Source organism: Equus caballus, chromosome 2, assembly GCF_041296265.1.
Source record: "Equus caballus isolate H_3958 breed thoroughbred chromosome 2, TB-T2T, whole genome shotgun sequence".
Classification (NCBI taxonomy): domain Eukaryota; kingdom Metazoa; phylum Chordata; class Mammalia; order Perissodactyla; family Equidae; genus Equus; species Equus caballus.
In genome coordinates, this window is record NC_091685.1 from 3,151,839 (window position 1) to 3,175,886 (window position 24,048).

General features: G+C 37.8%; 1 protein-coding gene across 7 annotated transcripts in view; it reads right to left on the bottom strand.

Moving 5' to 3' along the window:
- Positions 1-24,048, bottom strand: part of PRKAA2 (protein kinase AMP-activated catalytic subunit alpha 2) — a 76,680-nt gene that overhangs the window by 45,399 nt on the left and 7,233 nt on the right. For 2 of the 7 annotated variants that reach the window (XM_070245298.1, XM_070245306.1), the window contains exons 2-3: positions 22,656-22,766; positions 21,240-21,390 (exon numbers count right to left, since the gene is read on the bottom strand). In XM_070245298.1, coding sequence (XP_070101399.1) covers positions 21,240-21,363 — 124 coding nt within the window. In that variant the 5' untranslated portion in view covers positions 21,364-21,390; positions 22,656-22,766. 7 annotated transcript variants of the gene reach the window in all.

Below are 24,048 nucleotides of genomic sequence, written 5' to 3' on the forward strand. Positions count from 1 at the left end.
CAACCCAAAATGGATTAAAGACTTAAATTTAAGACCTTAAATGGTAAAATTTCTAAAAGAAAATATAGGGGGTAAGCTTCTTGACTTTGGTCTTGGCAATGATTTTTTTTGGATTTGACAAAAAAAGCAAAAAACAAAAAAAGTGGGACTACATCAAACTAAAAAGCTTCTGCACAGTAAAAGGAAACCATCAACAAAATGAAAAGGCAATGTATACAATGGGTGAAAATATTTGAAAAATCACATATCTGATAAAGGGTTTAACATCCAAAATACATAAAGAACTCACATAACTCAATAGCAAAAACAAACAATCTGATTTAAAAATGAACAGAGGAACTGAATACACTTTTTTCTAAAGAAGACATACAAATGAGCAGCAAGTACATGAAAAGGTGTTTAACATCGCTAATCATCAAGGAAATGCAAATCAAAACCACCATGAGTTATCACTTCACACTTGTTAGAATGGCTATCATCAAAAAGACAAGAGTTAAGTGTTGTTGAAGATGTAGAGAAAAGCGAACCCTTGTGTACTGTTGGTGAGAATGTAAACTGGTGCAGCTACTATGGAAAATACCACGGAGGTTCCTCAAAAAATTAAAAACAAGGGCCAGCCAGTGGCCAAGTGGTTAAGTTCGCGCGCTCTGCTTCGCTGGCTCAGGGCTCTCTAGTTCAGATCCTCCACGTGGACCTAGCACTGCTCATCAAGCCACGCTGTGGCGGCATCCCACACAGAAGAACTAGAAGGACTTACAGCTAGGATATACAACCATGTACTGGGGCTTTGGGGAGAAAAGAAAATTAAAAATAGAATTACCGTGTGATCCAGCAATCCCACTTCTGGGTAGACATCTAAAGGAAATAAAAACAGGATATGGAAGAAATATGCATTCCTATGTTCACTGCAGCATTATTCATAATAGCCAAGATATGTAAACTACCTAAGTATCTATCAACAAATGAATGCATAAAGAAGATGGGGGGGTATATATATGTATATATGTGTGTGTGTGTATATATATATTATATTTACAATGGAATATTCAGTCATGAGAAAGAAAGAAATCCTGTTTGCAACAACATGGATGGACCTTGAAGGCATTGTGCTAAGTGAAATAAGCCAGATAAAGAAGACAAATACTGCATGGTATCACTTATATGTGGAATCTAAAAAACACAAAAAAGGCAAACTCCTAGAAACAGAGAGTAGAAAAGCAGTTACCAGGCAGTAGGGGGTGGAGGAAATAGTGAGAGGTTGGTTAAAAGTTGCAAATTTCAGCTACAAGACGAATAAAATCTGAGGATCTAATGTCAAACATGGTGGCTATAGTTGATAATACTGTATTGAATAGTTGAAATTTGCCAAGAGAGAACTTAAATGTTCTCACAAGAATACTAAATATATACACATCTCTGTGTGGTCAAAAGAATCAAATGCACTAAGAATGCCCCCTCTTTCTGCTGAACTATGCTAGCCTCTATTGCTTAATAACTTGTGAAGTGAATTAACACTTAGTTATAACTAATTAAATCCAAATAGTTGTCTCATAATCACATTCCTCCTGAAAGCCGAATGAATGTTCCTAAAAATCTGGTAATAAAAACAGATTTAAGACCAAGAATTTCTTCTATGTGTATCACAGCCATAAATTTTTCTAGGGAAGTAACTGAAAGGCTTGGACTCATCAAAGTTTATTCTCATTCACTTGTTCAATCAAACAATAAAATACTGAGTATCTTTTAGATGCCAGGACTGTGTTGGTCAAAGATACATGAAAAGAGACGTTTTAGTAGGGGAAAAAATATGAGCTATAAAGGAGTTAAATAAATTCTGTATCATATTAAATCTGTCTGAAGACTTTCAGGGATAACTTATTTGTAAAGGAAGAAGATAGATGAGAAAGAACATTAAAAATGAACACCAAAAAAGGACAAATTTGCCATAATTTGTCATGTATATAAGTAAATATCCAGATCAATACCAATTTTGACAGGAGCAACAGGGACATTCATCCAAGGAACAACCATTTAATGAACGCCTACTATGGTAAGAGCTATACTAGACACCTGGGATGTAAGTGATGAACGAACTAGCTCTGTTACACTGCTAGCTGTCCCCTAGTATCTATTCCACCCTTCCTTCCCAGACAGAAGACTCCCAAATTACACCTGAGCACACGACTCTCAAGAGTAAGACTGCATCCTAGCATCTCTTGTAACTAGATATGTGACCACGTGACTATGTTCTGGCCAATGGCATGCAAGCAGAAATGTCCCTAGCAGCTTCTTCTTCATCTTTTCCTTCATCCTGAAGCCTGGAATTCCAAAGGCACCATTTTATACCATGAGGACAGGGTTAGACAGATGGGAGCAACAAGAGAGAGAAGCCCATGCTTTTGACCCCATCAGGCACGACAGCAGTCTGAGTCATCTGCTCAGAGAGTTCTAAGAGAACAAAATACTACCTTATTTAAGCCGCTCTTACGTTGCTGATTTCTGTCATTCAGGGTTGAAACTACATAATACACTATTCAAAATACTTTAAAACTCACAAGTTTTAAAATCACTTCAAATTTCCAATTTTGCTGAACTGTCATCCGTGAACTAATGGAGATAAATTATAATTTACAGCCCACACAATTTCTTGGATTAAAAGTGTTCTACAAACTTAATACCTATTACTGGTACATTTTGTTTTTCCTAACTTACAACCAAATTACACAAAACACTCTCTAAAGCTATGGAATTTTATGGGGGAAAAAATCCATACTTACCCAATCTATGCCTTTTTAGAATTTTACATTTGATAAGGTAAAGAGCTGTCATAAAGAAGAAAGAATGAAACTGACTTATATTGCTCCAGAAGCAGAAGTGGGAATAAACGATTTCAGCTAACACAGTCATCTGTTCTATGAAACCTCTCATGACCATCTTTTTCATCACTCCAGCCTAGATTGAAAATTTCCTTTTTATTTTTTAAATTTATTTATTTTTTGGTGAGGAAGATTGGCCTTGAGCTAACACCTCTTGCCAATCTTCCTCTTTTTGCTTGAGGAAGATAGTTGCTGAGCTAACATCTGTGCCCATCTTCCTCTATTTTGTATGTGGGATGCCACCACAGCATGGCTTGATAAGTGGTATAAAGGTCTGAGCCCAGGGTCCAAACCCGCAAACCCTAGGAAGCTGAAGCAGAGCTTGTGAACTTAACCACTACACCACTAGGCAGGCCTTGAAAATCTCCTTTTTAGTGTAACGGCTGTACCCTGAGTGTACTTCTTTCACAGGATGTGTAACATGAACATTTACTTCATTCTCAGTTCATCTCTCAATACTAGATGGAAAAGCGTTGGAGGTCAGGTACCTTGTAGTGTTTGTCTATTGCCAGGGACACAGCTCCTGACAATAACCAGTAAACCAGGAGAATAGGGCACAGGGAGGTTAAGAATTTGCCTACAATCATTCAGCTATGAAGTGGCAGGACTGGATTTAAACCTAGCAGTGTGCACCATCCAATATTCAAACAGAGGAAGTTCAGGCCTTTGTCAGAATTAATATAAGATAAACTCCTGCATTAAGCAACAGGTTGGACTAGATCAAACCTAATTCCCCTTCCAACTGTAAGACTTTTCAAATTATATCTCCAGTGATCATTCCACACCGAAGGGTAGGTCTTTTAAGCCACTCTAGCCTCCTGGTGATTTTAGTTGCCATTTTCTGGATGCTTTCCAGTTCTGACACATTTTTCTTGATGCACAAGATGCAGGATTTCATTTAGCCACACGAAGTCCTTGTAAATACAGAGCTGTTTTGCACAAAGACTATAATTTTTCAAATTTCCAATATGATTCCCAATGGACTCCAGCATTTTTTACCACAAGCACAGACCCTATAATTTTATGAGTATAATTTGGAACACTTCTCTTATACATTATTCAATATTAATTCATACAAAATACTTCTTACATTCAATGTTAATATCATATAATCTAGATCATATCTAATGAAGCAAAGAAAATGAACAATTAAAAAATAAAGTACTGATTATTTTAGGCCAGAATTATAATCTATTTATCTTCCAGGCTCAAACAAAGCAAAGAGTTGGCAAAAGGTCCTTCTGCTGCAAAGGTTACGGAACTATTGCATAATTTGAACTATGTCAGAGAAGAGCAAGCTGCAGTCCACAAAAAGAACTGACTATTTAATTTCACATGCTCCACAGGACCAGTAGGTGAGCATAGCACTTCCCATGCCTACACAAAGTCCCTGACCTATACACAAAATTTGCTTGCAAATCACTTTTTTGGAACTTGAAAAGTTTTTATCTCATCGTAATCATGACATTCATAGTGCTGTGCTCCCAGAAAATTATTAGCTTTTAAGTAAAATCAAGTCTATCACCATATTACCAAAAATAGATAGAGGAAGTTTTTTAAAAATATCAAGGTATATTGGGGATGGTCTGACTTAAATTTAGGCTACAAAAAAGTACACTAAATCCCTCAGGAGGGCCTCCAAGCGAAGGCACAGCTCTCAGTGCAAAGAGATGGGCATCATCCTTCGGAGTGGCTACAGGATTCAATTTGTCACCCAGATTTTTCTCAGAAACATGCACACAGGTAGTAAGCTCCAGTGTGAGGTGTAGTGGGGGTTATTTAAGGATAGTTAATGATTCTTTCCCACAACCCTGGGAGAGACAAGTAGCAGTGGTATGTCTACAAGCATGCACACATGCTAAATATTTTACATACATTATTTCATTTTAATCTCATAACAACCTGATGAGGAAATTTTATAGATGAGGAAATTGAGGCTTAGAGAAATTAAGAAGACTAGTAAGGGACAGAATCAGTATTTAAATCCAAGTCTGCCTGGGTTCTTACTGATTACATTACACTGAACCCCACGTTTACCTGACAAAAGACTTAACTCATAACGCCGGAAACACCACTACTATATTAAAAGTACTATAGAATCTAAACACCATACATAATAATGATTTGGGGTTGGGAGAGTAGGACTCAGAATTCTAAGGCGAGATGCTAGGGACAGAGCTCTTCTAAGGACAGTGGAATTTTTTACTGCCCCAGTTCAAGGTTCCTCTCATGGTTCTAAAAATCTTAGGATGAGATCTTGAAATTGGCCCTAGGTTTAAGGAGTAGGGGGAAAAGCTGGGGGCAGGAATGAGAGAAGTGGGGAATGGGCATGGCTAAGTTCTGGGACCTGAGGGAAGGCACATTTATCAGTCCTCAGACAGCTCCAGAATCTCCTTTTCTGTAGACTCCAGGATTAGAAACCCTTCTCTTCCCACTGGTAATTGTTTTTGCCCAGTGTCATACAATATGAAATACTTCAGTAGCAGGAAAGATTAGTCTTCTGTACACCCTCCAGTTGCAAGTAAGGCAAGCTGAATGAAATGGAAAGTAAACGGAAGATTCAAGAACTTCTTATGATGGTGTTGGACAGACGTGCTGGGAGCAAGGTCATATTATGACACCACACAGAATGGAGGCTCAGATACTGGGAAGCTGGAACCAATCCTATACTGGCTATGTTCTGTACTTGGTTGGAAAATTGGGATGAGGGGATAATTAGAATGATTTATGTAATATTGGAGGCTTGATACAGTCTTATACATATACATACAGCATTTATGTAAGACATATTTAGGCATCTGCTCACCTTTCCAGTATCACCTTTCACCATTCCCTTACCTCAAGTGTTACACTTCGGTCATTTGGAACTACTTGGAATTCCCCCATAAGGTATGTGCTTTCTCTCATTTCCAAAGTTAACATATGCCTAGGTCATGTTAAGCATTCAGTGGAATTTTATGCAGTGGAATAAATGAATGTTGTTAAACATGTGAACCATGTGTGTTCCCCAATCGCCAATTTCCAATATTCCACATGTATAAGTCTCATCTGTCCTTCAAAATTCAGCTCAAGTACCATTTCTCCAGTAAGCATTCCCTAATCACCACTTCTACTCCCCCCCTCATTCCAACAACTCAACTGCCTGGATTAAATGACCCCCCAGTGTGCTTCCAACAGCTCTTGGAGATGGCGCTTAACATCAAGTGCTGTAATCACCTATTTGTTGTTGTTGTTGTTACTGGCCTCCCTCTTTAAACCAATCAGCTCCTTCAGAGCAGGATCTGTGTCTCATTTATCTTTGCAGTCTCAGCACGCGGCACAGCGCCTGACAGAAAGTTGACGTTTAATAACAATTTATTTTCTATATGGATGAAAGGCATGACTGATACTAATATTTTGGTTGCTTGAACATATGATTTAAGTTTCATACTCTACTAGTATTGCTGCTTTAGAATTTGAGAGGAGAATGCAAACTGGGTGTGGTAATGGCTCATATCTGAGGCAAAGAAGAGGCATTATCTATACATTCCAAGTTCCAAGGAATCCTATGTGGCACAGATTCCAGGAGCTCCTAAATATGAACGAGTACGTGGGCTTCCGGTTCATGATGGCGATATAGGGAGATCCTGAACTCACCTCCTCCCATGGACACACTGAGCCTACAGCTACAAACGGAACAATTTCCTCTTTAAAAAAACCTAAAGCAGGGTGAGTGATGACTACACATCTGGGAAATGAGAAGAAAATCACATCGAAGTGGACAGGAGAAGCTGGGACACAGTCTCTCCATAAACCCCACCCTCGGCGTAGTGTCCCACAACCAGGAGAGAGCGCAAAACCCTCCCAAGAAGGTACCAGAGGAGGGAGCTTCTCCCTGAAGAGCAAAGGGCTGGAACACCACATCGGGCATCCCAACTTTTAGGACATACACTTGAGTCACGAGCCCTGAAAACATCGAATTTTGAAAACCAATGGAGCTCACATCAAGAGACCCACAGGACTCTAGCTATCTGAGAAACCGCCCTTAACAGGCTCGTGCCCTCAGACTCACTCACCTCAGGGCCCAGCCCAGACGCAGACTTAGCTCCCAGATTTAAAGTGCAGTAGGCTCACCTGCTTATAATAAAGCATCAGCCTGATGGCCAGGCATCTGATTTAACACACACTTCTAGGAGCCTGCTGGAACACTCTCCCGGAAGGAGATGGCAGGTGCCGTCTTCGCGCTTTCCCTTTGCTGTGCTCCGTAGCACCAGTATTCCCTGGAAGGGAGCTGTTACATGTGTCTGGTACTCCGAATTTTGTGGCTGCAGCCTGGGGACACCTCTTGATCACCTGGCTCTGAAAGCCAGCGGAACCTGCACTCCTGGTGCCATAGGACTGTAATAACTGGTGTCACCCAGAAAGGAGCTCATACCCCTGTCTGGCACCCCAACTTTTGTGACTGCTTCCAGGAAACACCTCTACATTGCCTGGCTTTCATAGCCAGTGGGTCTTACACTCATGGCCCCACAGGTCTGTAACCAGTGGAGAAAGAGTCCTTAAACAGCTACCACCCCCAGGGCACAGCAAGAGTCATCAAACCTAGGAGCTCGATCTTTCTGTGAAGCAGGCCTGTTAGGCTAACCTTCGTGACTGAGGCTTCAGGGACAGGCTTCTAATTAAGCACGCTTCTTGGGGCTGACTGTAATCCTTCCCAGAGGCGTTGGAGGACAGGTGCTATCCTCACACTCACCCTGTGCCGCACTCCAGAACATAAGTGTCTCCTTGTACGGAGCTCTACACACATCTGGTGCCCTAATTTGTATGCCTGATACCCTGGTTTTTGCAGCTTCCACTCACAGAACATCCCTTAATTGCCTGGCTCTGGTGGCTGGGGGGTGGGGGGGGGGGAGCGGGGGGCTTGCATTCCTAGGTCCCACAGGACTGCAGCAATCAGAGAGCTGGTTCTTGGTGGGGCACTACCCCCAGGGCACTGCACAGAGAGCAGACTGAGGCACACTCTCCAGTCTTTCTGTGAAGGAGGTCTCTACGCTTGTCTGGAAGCTTTGGCCTGAGGGGCAGGCTTCAGGTCTGACACACATTTACTGGCCTAGGGAGCTGCTCTGAAGGAACATACGCTGCAGATGCCATCCTGGGGCTCTGCCTCTGCCTTGTTCAAGCTCGCCAGTATCACTCAGGAATGAACTTATATACTCATCTGGAGCCCCAATTTCTGCAACTGCCACCCAGGGACACCTCCAGATCACCTGGCTCTGGTGGCCAGTGAGGTTTAAGCTTGTGGTCCCACAGGCCTGTAAATCTTTGCACATCTTTAAAAACTGTTGCCTGAGGGTCTGGCTTCAGTCAGCCTAAATCTAGGTGCTGAGATCTTCCCCTTTGGAACACTGACAGGTCCTGGCACATCCTGAACTACTGAGAGTGATTAAAAATATAATAGGCTGCTGGGACGAGCACAAAAGTTTGAGAGACAACCAAGAGCTGAGGCAGGCTTGAATAACAAGGTTCATCTCCTACACAAGGAGCCTCCTTCAAAACTGGGAGAGGTGGCTGTTTCATCTACCGTATAGAAACCAACACAGAGGGTCAAGCAAAATGAAAAAACAAAGTAATATGTTCCCAATTAAAGAATAACGCAAAACATCAGGAAAAAACCTTAATGAAACAGAGATACTTTACCTGATAAAGAGTTAAAAGTAGTGGTCATAAAGAACTGGGGAGAAAAATTGAGGAACACAATGAGAACTTCAACAAAGAGATACAAAACACAAAAATGTAGCAAACAGGAGCCACATACTGAAGAATACCATAAATGAACTAAAAAATACACTAGAGGGGTTCAACAGCAGACTAGATGAAGCAGAAGAAAGGATCAGTCAACTTGAAGCCAGGGCAGTGAAACTCACCCAATCAGGGCAGCAAAAAGAAAAAAGAATGAAAAAAGTGAAGATAGCTTAAGGGACTTATGCAACAGCATCAAGCAGACCAACATCCACATTATCGGAGTCCCAAAGGAGAAGAGAGGAAGGGGAAGGAAACACATATGAAAAAATAATGGCTGAAAACTTCCCTAACCTGGGAAAGGAAATAGGAATCCATATCAAAGAAGCCCAGAGAGTTCCAAATAAGAGGAATCCAAAGGGACCTACACCAAGACACATTATAATTAAAATGTTAAAAGTTAAACACAAGGAGAGAATATTACAAGCAATAAGACAAAAATAGCTTCTTACATACACGGGAACTCCCATAAGACTATCAGCAGACTTTTCTGCTGGCCAGAAGGGAGTGGCATAACATATTCCAAGGGCTGAAAGAAAAATACTTCCAACCAAGAATATTCCACATAACAAAGTTATCATTCAGAAGTGAAGGAGAGAGAAAGAGTTTTCCAGACAAGCAAAACAGTTCATCACCATTAAACTGGCCTTATAAGAAATGTTAAAGGGACTTCTTTAAGCTGAAAAGAAAGGGTACTAATTAGTTACAAGAACACATATGAAAGAATAAAACTCACTAGTAAGGTAAAGATACAGTAAAGGTAGTAGATTCATCACTTGTAAGGCTAGTATGAAGGTTAAAAGACAAAAGTAGTAAAAATAACATATAAATATATGATCACAAATAATTAGTTAAGGGATACACTAGATAAAAAGATATAAAATGTGGCATCAAAAAAATAAAACAAGGACCAACCCCAGCGGCCTCCTAGTTGCTCTGCTTCAGCAGCCTGGGTTCGGTTCCCAGGCACAGACCCACACCACTCATCAGTGGCCACGCTGTAGTGGTAGCTCGCATAAAAAAGAGGAAGACTGGCAACAGATGTTAGCCTAGGGGGGGATCTTCCTCAGCAAAAAAAAACAAAAGCAAAAAACATAAAACATGAGGGGTGAGCAATAATGTTGAGCTTTACAATGGGATTAAACTTAAGTTATTATGAACTTAAAATAGACTTATAGAAATAAGTTGTAATATGTAAGAATCATGGTAACTACAAAATAAAAAGCCTATAGTAAATACACAAATGATAAAGAGAAAGACAAGTAAGTGTACCACTAAAGAAAGTCATCAAACCACAAAAGAAAAGAGCAAAAGAAGGAACAGAGAGGAAATACAAAACAGCCAGAAAACAATTAACAAAACGGCAATAAGTATATACCTATCAATAATTATTTGAAATGTAAATGGACTAAATACTCCAATCAAAAGACAGAGTAACTAAATGGACTTAAAAAAACCAAGACCCATCTATATGGTGCCTACAAGAGACTCACTTTAGATGTAAGGCCACAGACTGAAAGTGAAGAAATGGGAAAAAATAATCCACACAAATGGAAACCAAAAGAAAGCTAGAGTCTATACCTAGACAACATAGACTTTAAAACAAAGACTGTAACATGAGACAAAGAAGAGTGTTAAATAATGATAAAGGAATCAGTCCAACAAGAAGATATAACATCTGTAAATATTTATGCACCAAACATAGGAGCAGTTAAATATACAAAACAAATATTAACAGACCTAAAGGGAGAAATAGCAATACAATAATAGTAGGACACTTTAATACCCCATTTACATCAATAGACAGGTCATCCAGATAGAAAGTCAATAAAAAAAAATTGGCCTTAAATGACATGTTAGACCAGATGGACTTAACAGATATTTACAGAACATTCCACCCAAAAGCAACAGAATACACATTCTTCTCAAGTGCATATGGAACATTTTCCAAGATAGATCATACGTTGGGCCACAAAACAAGTCTTAATAAATTTAAGAAGATTGAAATCATAATCAGCATCTTTTCTGACCACAATGATATGAAACTAGAAATCAATTACACAGAAAAACTGGAAAATTCACAAATATGTGAAGATTAAACAATATTCTACTGAACAACCAATGGATCAAAAGATAAATCAAAAAATATCTAGCGACAAATGAAAATGGAAATGTAACATACCAAAATTTATGGGATGTAGCAAAAACAGTTCTAAAATGGAAGTTCATAGACATAAATGCCTAACTCAAGAAACAAGAGAAGTCTCAAATAATCTAACTTTACACCTCAAAGAACTAAAAAAAAAAAAAGGTAGAACAAAGAGATTCCAAAGTTAGTAAAAGAAAGGAAATAACAGATCATATGCTAACATTTTGGACAATCTAGAAGAAATGGATAAATTCCTAGAAACATACAACCTATAGAGACTGAATCATGATGAAGCAGAAAATCTGAACAGACCAATTACCAGTAAGGAGACTGAATCAGTAATCAAAACCTCCCAACAAACAAAACTCCAGGACAAGACAGCTTCACTAGTGAATTCTACCAAATATTCAAAGAAGAATTTACACCAACGCTTCTCAAAGTCTTCCAAAAAATAGAATGGGAGAGAACGCTCCCAAACTCCTTTTATAAGGCCAGCATTAACCTGATACCAAAATCAGACAAGGATGCCACAAGAAAAGAAAATTACAGGCCAATATCACTGATGAAGATAAATGGAAAAATCCTTAACAAAATAGTAGCAAACCGAAGTCAACAATACATTAATGATCAAGTGGGATTTATTCCAAGGATGCAAGGATGGTTCAACATCCACAAATCAGTCAATGTGATACATGACATTAACAAAATGAAGGGTAAAAAGTCATATGATAATCTCAATAGATGCAGAAAAAGCATTTGACAAAATTCAACATCCATTTATGATAAAAACTCTCAACAAAGCGAGTATACAAGAAACATACCTCAACATAATAAAGGCCATATATGACAAGCCAATAGCTAACATCATGCTTAATAGGAAATGCTGACAGCTTTCCTCTAAGATCAGGAACAAGACAAGGATGTCCACTCTTGCCACCTTTATTCAATAATTCAACAATTCAAGTATTACAAGTCCTAGCAAGAGCAACTAGACAAGAAAAAGAAATAAAAGCATCCAAATTGGAAAGGAAGAAGTAAGACTGTCACTATTTGCAGATGACATGATATCATATATAGAAAACACTAAAGACTCCACAAAAACTGTTAGAGCTAATAAATGAACTCAGTAAGGTTGCAGGATATAAAAATCTGCTGCATTTCTATACACTAATAATGAATTATCAGAAAGAGAAATTAAGAAAGTAATCCCATTTACAATTACATCAAAAAGAATAAAATACCAAAGAATAAATTAAACCAAATAGGTGAAAGACCTGTATGTTGAAAACGACAAGACATTAATGAAAGAAACTGAAGAAGACACAAACAAATGGTAAGATATTCCATGTTTATGGATTGGAAGAATTAATACTGTTAAGAATGTCGACACTACCCAAAGCAATATACGGATTCAATGCAATATTTATCAAAATTCTAATGGCATTTTCCACAGAAACAGAACAAACAATCCTAAACATTGTAGGGAACCACAAAAGATCTCGAATAGTCAAAGCAATCTGGAGAAAAAAGAAGAAAGCTGGAGGCATCATGCTCCCTGACTTCAAACTATATCACAAAGCTATAGTAATTAAATCAGTATGGTACTGGCATAAAAATACAGGTATAAATTAATGGAACAGAATAGAGAGCCCAGAAATAAGCCCACACATATATGTCAATTAATTTATGACAAAGGAACCAAGAATATATAATGGGGAAAGGACAGTCTCTTCAATAAACGGTGATGGGAAAATTGGACAGACACATGGAGAAGAATCGAAGTGGACCACTGTGTTACACCATACATAAAAATTAACTCAAAATGGATTAAAGACTTGAACATAAGACATGAAACCATAAAACTCCTAGAAGAAAACATAGGTGGTAAACTCCTTGACATCCACCTTGGCAATGATTTCCTGAATTTGACACCAAAAGCAAAGGCAAATAAGAGCAAAAATAAACAAGTGGGACTATATCAAACTAAAAAGCCTCTGCACAGCAAAGAAAACCACAAACAAAATGAAAAGGCAATCTACTGAATGGAAGAAAAAACTATATTTGCAAATCATGTATCTGATACGGTGTTAACATCCAAAATATATAAAGAACTCACACAACTCAACAGCAAAAAAAAAACGATTAAAAAATGGGCAGTAGATCTGAAGAGACATTTTTCCAAAGGGGACATACAGATGGCCAACAGGTAGAGGAAAAGATGGTCTACATCACTAATCACTGGGGAAATGCAAACAAAATCACAATGAGATATCACCTCACACCTGTTAGAACGCCTACTATCAAAAAGACAAGAAGTAATAAGTGCTGGCGAGGATGTGGAAACAAGGGAACCCCTGTGCCTGGTTGGTGGAAATACAAATTACTGTGGCCACACGAAAACAGTATGGCAGTTCCTCAAAAAATTAAAAACAGAAATACCAAATGATCTGGCAATTCCACCTCAGGTATTTATCTGAAGAAAACAAAAGCACTAATTCAAACAGATACATGCATCCCACGTTCACTGCAGCATTATTTACAATAGCCAAGATATGAAAACAATCTAGGCATCCATTGATAGGTAAAGGGCTAAGGAAATTGTGGCGCATATATATATATATATATACACCACACACACATATATATAATGGAATATTATTCAGCCATAAAAAAGAATAAAATCTTGCCATTTGCAACATCATGGATGTACCTTAAGGGCATTATGCCAGCAACTCAGACAGAGAAAGAAAAATGCCATATGATCTCTCTTATATGTGGAATCTAAAAATATATATGCATTAAAAAAAAAAAAAAGCTCCTAGATACAGAGAATAGATTAGTAGTTGCCAGAGACAGGGGGTGGAGGGTGGGAGAAATGGGTGAACTGCTTTTGAAGTTTTCTTTACTTTAAATTAAAAAAAAATTATTGGCTGAATATCCACATGCTTGGTGTTCATTAATCCCTCTAACAAATCACTTCACAATAAGCATGGCATTGTAGTTCTATTCTTGGATATTTTCCCACTGAAAACATTGCCAGGTTATTCTTGCCATGTCACCTGCTGAACAAAATTGCATAGATTTCACTATGAAGCATTAGCCATACTACTCACCTCTATTGATATATTTAACCCAAAGTCATACTAAAAACACCTTCCAATTGCTCCTTCTCTTGGAAAAGGCACCCTTGGCTCTAGAATTGCATATTCTTTCTATACGATGAAGTCTCGTTTGTCACCTTGCTCTTGATACAACTGCAATCTGGGATATTTCTTTACAAGTCAAAGCATGAAAAGCTTTTTCTGTACTTTATTTTTAGGCCTAAGATCTTGACAAGAGAAAACACAGTACCATGGGGTTGACATGGACAGAAAGGTGATTATCTCTTTAACACAAAGCAGTAGTGAACAAGTAATTCATATTTATCCATTTGATTCCTACCGGAGAGAACTCAGAATCACCAAACTTCAGAGGCGAAAAGGATCTTAGCTGCGACAAGTCAAATCCACTTGCTTATAAAAGAGGAGACAAAGGCTCATACTATTGGGCTGAACCAGGTCCCTCAATGGGGCATTGTGTAAGTACATCATATGTCTTTACTGAGCATGTGAAAGGCCAGCGTTAGAGGAGGTATCATCAGATCAATGATGATTTCTGAAAGCAAACCTAGAAATTTCAAAAAAGCAGAATCACAGCCAATGTGTGCATTAGCCTCCATGCCTCAGATTCTCTCTCCCCTGAACTTGGATTCATTCAGGGCTTTCTTCTGGAGGAATCTCCTGTGACCCCGGCTGTGGCACGAGTCTTTCTTGCAAGGAAAGCAGACTAAGAAACTCTCTCCCCGGGAAGTCACAGTAAAAAGCACGGTTGTGGAAAACCACATTGATGCACAGCATTTAAGAGCACGTTTCCAAAAATATTAGTACATACATAAAAATAACATCTGGAAGAAGATACACCAACTATCTGCAGTGGTTTTATGTGGAGGATGGAATTACGAAGGACTTTCCCTTTCTACATATTTATTTCTGTGATGTTTGGGTTCTTTATGAAAAATCTGTATTACTTTTTGCTATGGACTGAATTGTGCCGTCCCCATCCCCAGTTCACGTGTTGAAGCCCTAACCCAGTGTGACTGTATTTGGAGACAGGGCTGTGAGGAGGGGACAAAGGATAACTGAGGTGATAAAGGTGGGGCCCTAATCCAGCACGGCTGGTGTCCCCACAAGAAGAGCAAGACACCAGAGCTTGCGCTCCCTCAGCCATGTGAGGACTCAGTGAGAAGGTAGCCCTTATCAGGAACTGGATCAGCCAGCACCTTGATCTTGGACTTCCCAGCTTCCAGAACTCTGAGAAACAAATGTTGTTTAAGCCAAAAAGAAAACAGTACTGACAGAAGAAGAAATAATCATCAGCACCACAGAACCACAATTACAACTTACATAAAGTCTGGGCATTATGGAAGAAATTACATGTCCTCCAGGAAAACGCATTTGAAAAAGAGGAAATTTTGATGGTCAATAAACATATGAAAAGGTACTCAATATTAATAATCATCAGGGAAATGTAAATTAAAACCACAATGCAATACAGTACCACAACATGCCCACCAGAACAGCAACAACAAAAGACAGACGATACCAAGTATTGGCAAGCACGTAGACCAAGTGGAACTTTTATATTGCTGGTGGGGACGTAAATTAGTGCAAACAATAGGGAAAAGTGTAAATTGGTGCAAAACACGTAACTACTAAAACTGAGTATGTATGCTCTGACTCACTGATTCCACTCCTAAGTACACAACCAACAGAAATGTACACATAAAAAGTTCTCGGGTGCTTTGAGATCTTTATAAAAAGTTCTCAATTCTGCTGGTCCATAGACTCACACCTTAAGTAGCAAAGACCCAAGAAATAGAAAGAAAAGCACAAGGTACTGTAGAAAGGAAACTAGCCAGAGTGGGTCCACAAAGGCAGGATCAAAGGACCAGACGATTCTGGGGCCCAGGAAGCAGAGCAATTTGGGGAAAGGTGGCTACGACAGCAACAGGAAGACAGCTCTTGCTGAACCGCAGATGATGACGATGGTAATGGTAATGAGTGCCTACTACCTACCAGGCACTTTTGTGGGTGGGTGTGTGTGTGTGTGTACATGCGTTTTAAGCACTTAATATATATACTTTTCTTATTTAAACCCTACAAGGGTTTTTACAGAGAAAATTGAGCCTCACAGAGTTTAAGAAACTTACCCAAAATTCCTATCAGAAATTAGTACTAGAGCTGTGATTCAAAGCTATATCTTGCTATCTCCAAAGCAATTCTCAGGGGGAAAAAATTTGCTCTGTATTCATTTCCTAAGAGTTCTGAAGAGTCCTGTTGCCACTTGTTAAATGATGCAAAAATAGACTGGAAACAGCACTTAGACTAAAAAGAACAACACGACAAAATCCTTTTCTCAAAAGTACACAATATAGTCCAAATATAACCTGATTTTTTTAACCAAAAGTTATACTTCAGAAAAAAGAGATTGTTCTCAAAGCCAAGTTCTCATAAACCTTCTACATTAAGAAAGCACTTTCTAAGTTATTTTGGACAACAAATGACAACGTATAAAAGACACATTTGCCTAAACATGTATCAATCATTAGCGGAGAGAAAACATTTGATGAAATCAGTTAAAAAAAAGATATTTATCAAGGATAAGGTAATATAATTATTCCTGATGAATAATTTCATACTTAAAAATGTAGAGTATCATCCTAAATAAGCCTTTTAAAGATTCACATTTAAGAAGCAGTATACTGTGTGATTGCAACATTGTGAAGCTCATTAAGTATAAGCCTACAAGACAAATGAAAAACCCAAAGCTCTAATGTTATATTAGTGGGTACCTGTTATAGTACTGCACACAGATTCAAAATAACTTAAATGAAAATGAATATGGTACTCTAGAAAACCATGGTCGATGATTCAAAAAGTAACCCTAGTAAAGACAAAAATCTGAAATGTGACGTAGAAAAAAAACAGTACTTCTAAAATATTTAATGATATGATTTTAAACGTTTATCTAAAATAGCAATATATCATAAATAGAAAAAAAGACACATGCAAAAACGTTTAAAGCAGCATTATTTATAATAACCAAAAAGTAAAAACTACTCAAATACCCAACAATAACAGAATGGATAAAGAGCAGAGTCTTAATGTAATACCATACAGCAATGAGAATGAATAAATTACAACTGCACGCAACAACGTGGATAAATCTCACCACACAGTCTCCAGTGAAAGTCAGCTCACAAATACGATTCTGTTTCCATAAAGTTCAAAAATAGGTGAAACTAATCCGTCGACGGTGGTTACCCCTAGTGGGGGTGGAGGACAGAAACAGTAACTAAAATGGGACACCACGGGGAGCTTGTAGAATACTGGTCCTCTTTTGTGCCGTTAGTAGTTTATATGGGTATGTTCAGTCTGTGAAAATTCAATGAGGATTTATGTAAAAAAAATCACTTAGAATGCATGTACCTCTTTGTATATGTGGCACAATACAATCACAAAGTTAAGAAAGAATGTGTAGATGACACTATACCCACACTTAGGCTATGACAAGCGAAGGGACACCCTATGCGTCAACAAGCAGGGCCCTGGGGGCATCAGCCACCCTTCCTCATTTTTATCAAGAGCCTTCACTCTGGGAGTCAGGCGAGTCATCTGACGCACATATGTTCTGGCCCGTCATCACCAGACGCTGCCAAAATAACATAAGGCTCCTTTCTTCTTCACACATGCTGAAACAAAACAGTCTCTTCGCTTTTTTCCAAATTTCCTTCCCCTGAAAGTCCTTTACAGTTCTCTACAGGATAGTTCTGAACAGGAGAAAAGGACGGTATTCCTTTCAATCTACCACTGATTAAACAAGTACTATTAAGCACTTGATATACAAACCTTATTTAATCCCCAGAACTCTAGAAAGTAAATATTATTACACCCAGTTCCCAGATGAAGAAACCAGGAATTAGAGAACAATCAGTGCGTGGCAAGATGGTATATGTGCCTCCAACACCCAAGTTCAAAACACACCACTTTACCTCTAACCACCAGGCTCTCCTGATTAGAACATATCAACAAGGCTCACTCGCAGGTTTATCCTTTCATCTCCAGCATTTAGGAAATTAGGGCATAGTGAAGGGATGGAGTCTAGGAGTGACAGATTAGGGGAAGAGGGACAATGGATAAGAGTAATCAAGCAGTCACGCACCGCATAGCGACGTTTCAGTCAACAACCGACCACATACAACAATGGTCCCACAAGATTAGCACTATACAGCCCAAGTGTGTAGTAGGCTACACCATCGAGGTTTGTGTAAGTACACTCTATCTTGTTCGCACAATGACGAAATTGCCTAATGACACATTTTTCAGTACGATTCCCTGTCGTCAAGCAACACATGACCATAGAAAAATTACTGTGTTCAGTCAACATGCAGGCTGAGGTAGGGCTGTTGCCTTTGCTATGAATCAGATATACTAAAGTTGTTCACTAAGAGCTGCCAAATGTCAAGAAAATAAAATACGGACTGAAAACGGTCCCATAATACAGTAGGTAACAGGCACTGGACTTTTACTGAGAGCAAACTCACATACCCTGGAAGACCTTTTCCTCCCAGGTGTTTTTACTCTCTGTTGGTCTGAGTGTTCATTTGCTCACTCAACATTTAAAAAATATTTTTTGAGTATCTAATGTGCACTAGGCACTGCTCCAAATGCTGAAAATACAGGTAAAAATGGAAGGTGCATTTGGGTGGAGAATATCAACAATATATAAGCATACAATATAATGGTCATATAGTGGCGAAAAATGAAAATAAAGCAGAGCACGAGTGAGAGAGGGGAGGGAGAAAAATGGGCTACTTTAAATAGATCAGGAAAGGGCTGAGGATGTGATCTTTTAGTAAAGACTTGTCCTACAGCTAACTTCTTTGAGAACTGATTACGTGATATGCTGTATTCTACTTTATTTTTAAACCTTGTGTTTATACTGGCTTTAGACTTTAAAATTCTTTAAAGTAACTTTAATATACTTTAAAACTTAAGTCAATCAAGAACTCCACAGGAGAATCAACTTACTTTTTACATAATCATTTATGATGAATCATTTACACAGAATCAAAAAAACAGTTTCCCCGTATAAAAGAGATTATTTAAAACTGCTAGAGAAAGCATCAGCATTCAGGTCAGAGATAAAAGATTTGAAAAAGATGTTTACAGCTGTCCTCACTCCAGATGAATGGTAGAGTCTTCCAGAAACAATCCCAAAGCTTCTTAAATCATCCCCTCTCTGTCTTTGCAACTCTGGTCCTTATGTGTCTATTTTCTTTCTATGTTTCTCTTATTTGACATGCTTTGTCTCTTCCTTGTTCACTCTTTCTTTTCCTGTCTTCAGACACTTCCCCTTCTATGCCCATCACCTGCCCCTAATTGAATAATTTTTTGCAGTTGAATATATTTACTGAATATAATTTTATGTTTCATAAAATTTCTCTTTAAAGTAGAGCTGTAGAATGATTTAGAGCTCTCTCTAAAACAAAATGAAAAACAAACTGTTTTTTAATCTCTAGTGCCATTAGGTTTTCATTTTAGTGGATACCCTAGAGATCACAACATGCATCCTTGACTTACTAGAATCGAATATAAATTAGTATTTTTACCATTTCCTGGATAATGCAAGGACTTTAGAACACTTTAATTCTATTTTTCCTCTCCCACTTTTCCTGTTTTTGTATTTTATTCCTACATTATTTTAAATCTCACAAGACATTATAATCTTATAGAGTAATATCTCTTTAGTCACCCACATATTTACCCATTCTAACGGTCTTCATTTCTTCTTGCACTCTTGCTTCTATCTGGGAGCATCATTTTCTTTCTGCCTGAGGAAGTTTCTTTGGGGTTCCCTTTACCGTGGGTCTGCTGGTGACAAATGCTCTAAATTTATCCTTACTGGAAAATGTATTTTGCCTTTATTTTTGAAGGATATTTTTGTTGAGTACAAAGTTAAGTTTGACAGCTTGTTTCTTTCACCTCTCTGAAGATATCACTGCACTGTTTCCTCTCTTTCACTGGTTTTGCTGAGAAAGTAGCTTATTGTTGTTCTTGCGAAGACAATATATCTCTTTTACCCTCTGGCTACTTTTACGGTTTTTTTCCTAACATTTTCCCCCATCTCTGCATAGAGAGATGGAGTCGACTTCAGTATAGGAAAGTCTTAAGCAAAGGGAACAGGTTTTAGCATTTTTTCAATGATGTGCCTAGGAACAGTCTTCTTGTATTTATTCCGTTGGGGCTTACAGAGCTTCTGAATTTGTGGCTTGACATGTTTATCAGTCTCGGTAAACTTTCCACCATTATCTCTTTAAATATTTCTTCTAACCCATTCCCTCTCTCCCCTCTTTCTGGAATTGCGTAGTGCCCACTCTGTATGATCATCAGCGGTCTTGGGTTCCAAATGACACTCATACTCACAGGACACAATGAGTAGTAATCTAACATGAGTTTTACTTAACTTTTTGGAAAGATTTAGGACCAGAAACACAGTGTATCAATATGGCAGAATCAAATACATCAACAGAAGTCCTTAAAATATGCGTTGCTTCCCAGACCCCTCATCGTACAGGGCAGACTAGGTTGTGGGGGATGACACCCACAAGGGCATAAAATCTACTCCAGCATTCCTAAATCCCAAAAAGTAACCACATCATATACCAGCCCATTCATGCAACTCCTAAGCTTCCCACAATGGGTGCACTGAGTTAGAAAAGACTCCATAAAGGGAAGCTGGAGGTCTGTTTCCCTATAAGTTTTATACTAGTAAAACAATGTAGTAGTAATGTAGTCCACTGGAGTATAACATGTCCATTCATAATCTTCCCAGTCCAGATGTAATTCACCAATCACAGGTAATGTTCACCATAAATACCAGTGTTTGGTAACAGAACTGAAAAACCACATTTATCTTGATATATGTCCAGAGAAATTGTATTGAAAGAAAGTAAACCTGAGGTCATCTTTCCACAGAAAAAAACTTATGCCTGCAATTAACCTGTTCTCTACAGGTTCCAACAATATTTATGTTAGACTTTTCACTGTGTTCCCATATGTCTCTTATAGTTTCTTTCCCCATTTTGTCTCCTGATGCTTCAGTCTGGATACTTTCTTCTGACTTACCTTCCAGTTCACCAATCCTCTCTTCAACAGAATCTCATCTGCTCTTAAACTATCCACACAGTCCTAACTCAATTACCATATTTTTCAGTTACAGAATTCCCTTTGATTATTTTTTATAGATTCCTATACTATGTTAAAATTCTCCATCTTGAACATATTAATCACCGTTATTTTAAAGTCCTTGCCTGATAACTTTAATATCTGAATCACCTGTAAGTTTCTTTCTTTTGTCTTGGCCTTGTCCTCCACAATGTTGAACTCTGTGTGTGATAAGCTGTAGAGGCTCCAGCTGATTTTCTTCTCCACCAGAGAATAAAGACAGGAGGCAGATCATCTTAATAAGTCTTGAATTAAGCTGATTCTAGGAAGGATTTAAATCTTCAGGGGGTTGCAAACAAAAATCTAACAGTTTACCAGGGACCTTCTTGACAAGCTGTGAACTCTAACTGTTGTCTCTCCATGACTCAAACTCTGCTTAGCTTTTCTGACTTTTAGCCACTGCTCTCAAAATCTACCATTATTACAAATGAGCAAATGACTTAAAGAGAAAAGCCAAACAAAATGCCAGATTCCTCCAATGCATTTTTCTTCTCACTGGGTTACTGATCACTCAAGTCTTGGCTGCCTTCAAATCGATTTTTCAATTTTCTCCAGATTTTCTAATTGTTCTTGCCTAGAAATTGATCTGATACAAGTTAGAGGTCATATCCAGGTGTAGAAGTCAATCACACTAGAAAAAATGTATATGCAATAATAGAACATTAAAGTTAAAAAGGACTTTAAAAATTATCTATGTCAGCCTTCCATTCAAACTAGGAATTCTGTGATGACAATCTGGATAAACAAGCATCCAGTATCTAAGTAAATATATCAATGACAGAAATCTAACTGATTTCTGGTACAAACTGTACCACTCCTAAACAATCTCCTTGATAGAAAGATCCTCATTATTCTGGATTATAATTTGCCTCCTTGAAACATTCACCCAATAGTCACAGTTCTGTCTACCACAGCATCACTGAATATGGTGACTCCTTTTTCCAGATGACGGTACTTTAGCTATTTAAAAACAGCTATCACACTTAAAATACGTTTTCTCATAGTCAGAAAAATATCACATTTCCTTTACTATACCTCATATGACGTACTTTTGGGGCTCCCCTAACTGTAATGATCATTCTCTGAGATATAATTGGTTAAATTTTTTCCAAATTGTGGTGCCAAGGACTGAATATGCAATAAGAAAATTTAGCTGAATCCAAAGTACAGCAGAACTATACCACCTCTACAGCTACCAATGTTATGGCCTCTGTACAACTATTTCCCATCCAGTAACAATTTTTACATTTATGCATTCATAATATATACTTCTAAACTTGTGGTCAGCTAAAACTCCAGCATCTTAGGAACTACTATCGACTGTTCTACTCTTTCAAGCACCTGGGTTTTTTTGTTTTTAACCTAAGTGCTAGATTTGACACTTGTCCCTATTAAACTTCACCTTCTTGGTTTCCACCTAGCAATGCAAACATTCAATATAAATTTAAATTATGATGCCATGATTCGTCTACTAATTATCTCATCTAGCTTTGTGCCATCGCAAATAGGAACTCTTATTACACTTACTAAACAGAGTCAGTGACCAAGATTTCCCTTTAGGAGGACACCTAACTCCTTTGGGAATAGTTGTTCAATAAGCCATTCAGTGCACACTTCTTCATCTTATCCACAAAGCTACTGTAAGACAAAAGTAAAATTTCTCGCTGAAATCAAGTTTACAGCATACAGTATAACTGTTATACTATCAAACTGTGAATTCGTAAAGCACCATGGGGCCCTGGTATAATCTCAGTAAAAGGCGGATTCACCATATCATAGTTGACATAGAATTCAAATATGAGACAAGAATCATTTCGATTCCCACTTTGTTTTAAATTAGTAAATCATCTGTTGTAGTATCACTGCCCCATTTTTAAGACTGATAAAATATTTTGCTTAACTCAAAAATAACTAAACACAGTAAATGCTTAATATACACTGGTTCTATTATTCTATTAACTTATTCTGGGAGAACTGAAGTCAATTATGGAATTGACCAATACAGTACCAAGTTATACTCAAACACGTTAAAAAATTAAATTAATACTTATGGTATTTATCAAGTAAGAATTCAGAAAAAAATTATGGTATATTTAAAGGTTTTAATTCCATTATTTTCAATTATGATAGCTAGATAATTACCTTATAACTACGTTGCAATTTAGAAATTGAGAGATGTTAAATGAGAACATATTGCTCATTGTGTTTTTAATAGTACATAAGAAAATATAAAGAAAAAAGATCCTAAGAAACCTTATTTTAATAAATTGATATATTAGCATTCAGAATGAGACAAATTATAGCAGGATTTGATAATTATCTTTAATCATATAAAAGGATATTTTAAAAATCTAAGAGCAAATGGAAAAAAATTATCACTTTAAAGTCAAAGTCACCACCAAAAGAGACAGTAAAATTTATTAGAAGCAAACAGTGTTAAACATAAGAAACCACTTAAGCTAGAATCCTGTTCCCTTGAAGGGGTGAAGAAGGTTTCTATTATTAGCAGAGATAAGAGCTGCCTGAAATTCTTTCCTTAATAAGACCATACTAAAAATAAAATGGTTCACCACATTTCAAAATAAACACATTGCTCTGCATATGCATTTCAATCATTTAAATAACACATGAAAGTCTATTCAACCTGAATCAAGGTGTTTTCTCTTACATTTGCATCTAATAAATATACCAGGAGGACCTGCTCTCATTTTTATAACACATTCAAAATTTTAGGGGTCTTGTGCCACCCACTTACTGATTCATTCTCTCTTAAAGGATCTGAGACTAGATCTTCTGCTGGATCAAACTGAATTATCTGTTTGGCTTCAAAAAATTAACTATTTTCTCTACAGAATATTTTCCCCATCATTAAGGAAACCACAGGAATCTCAGAAGAATAAATGCAGAAGTATCATTACAA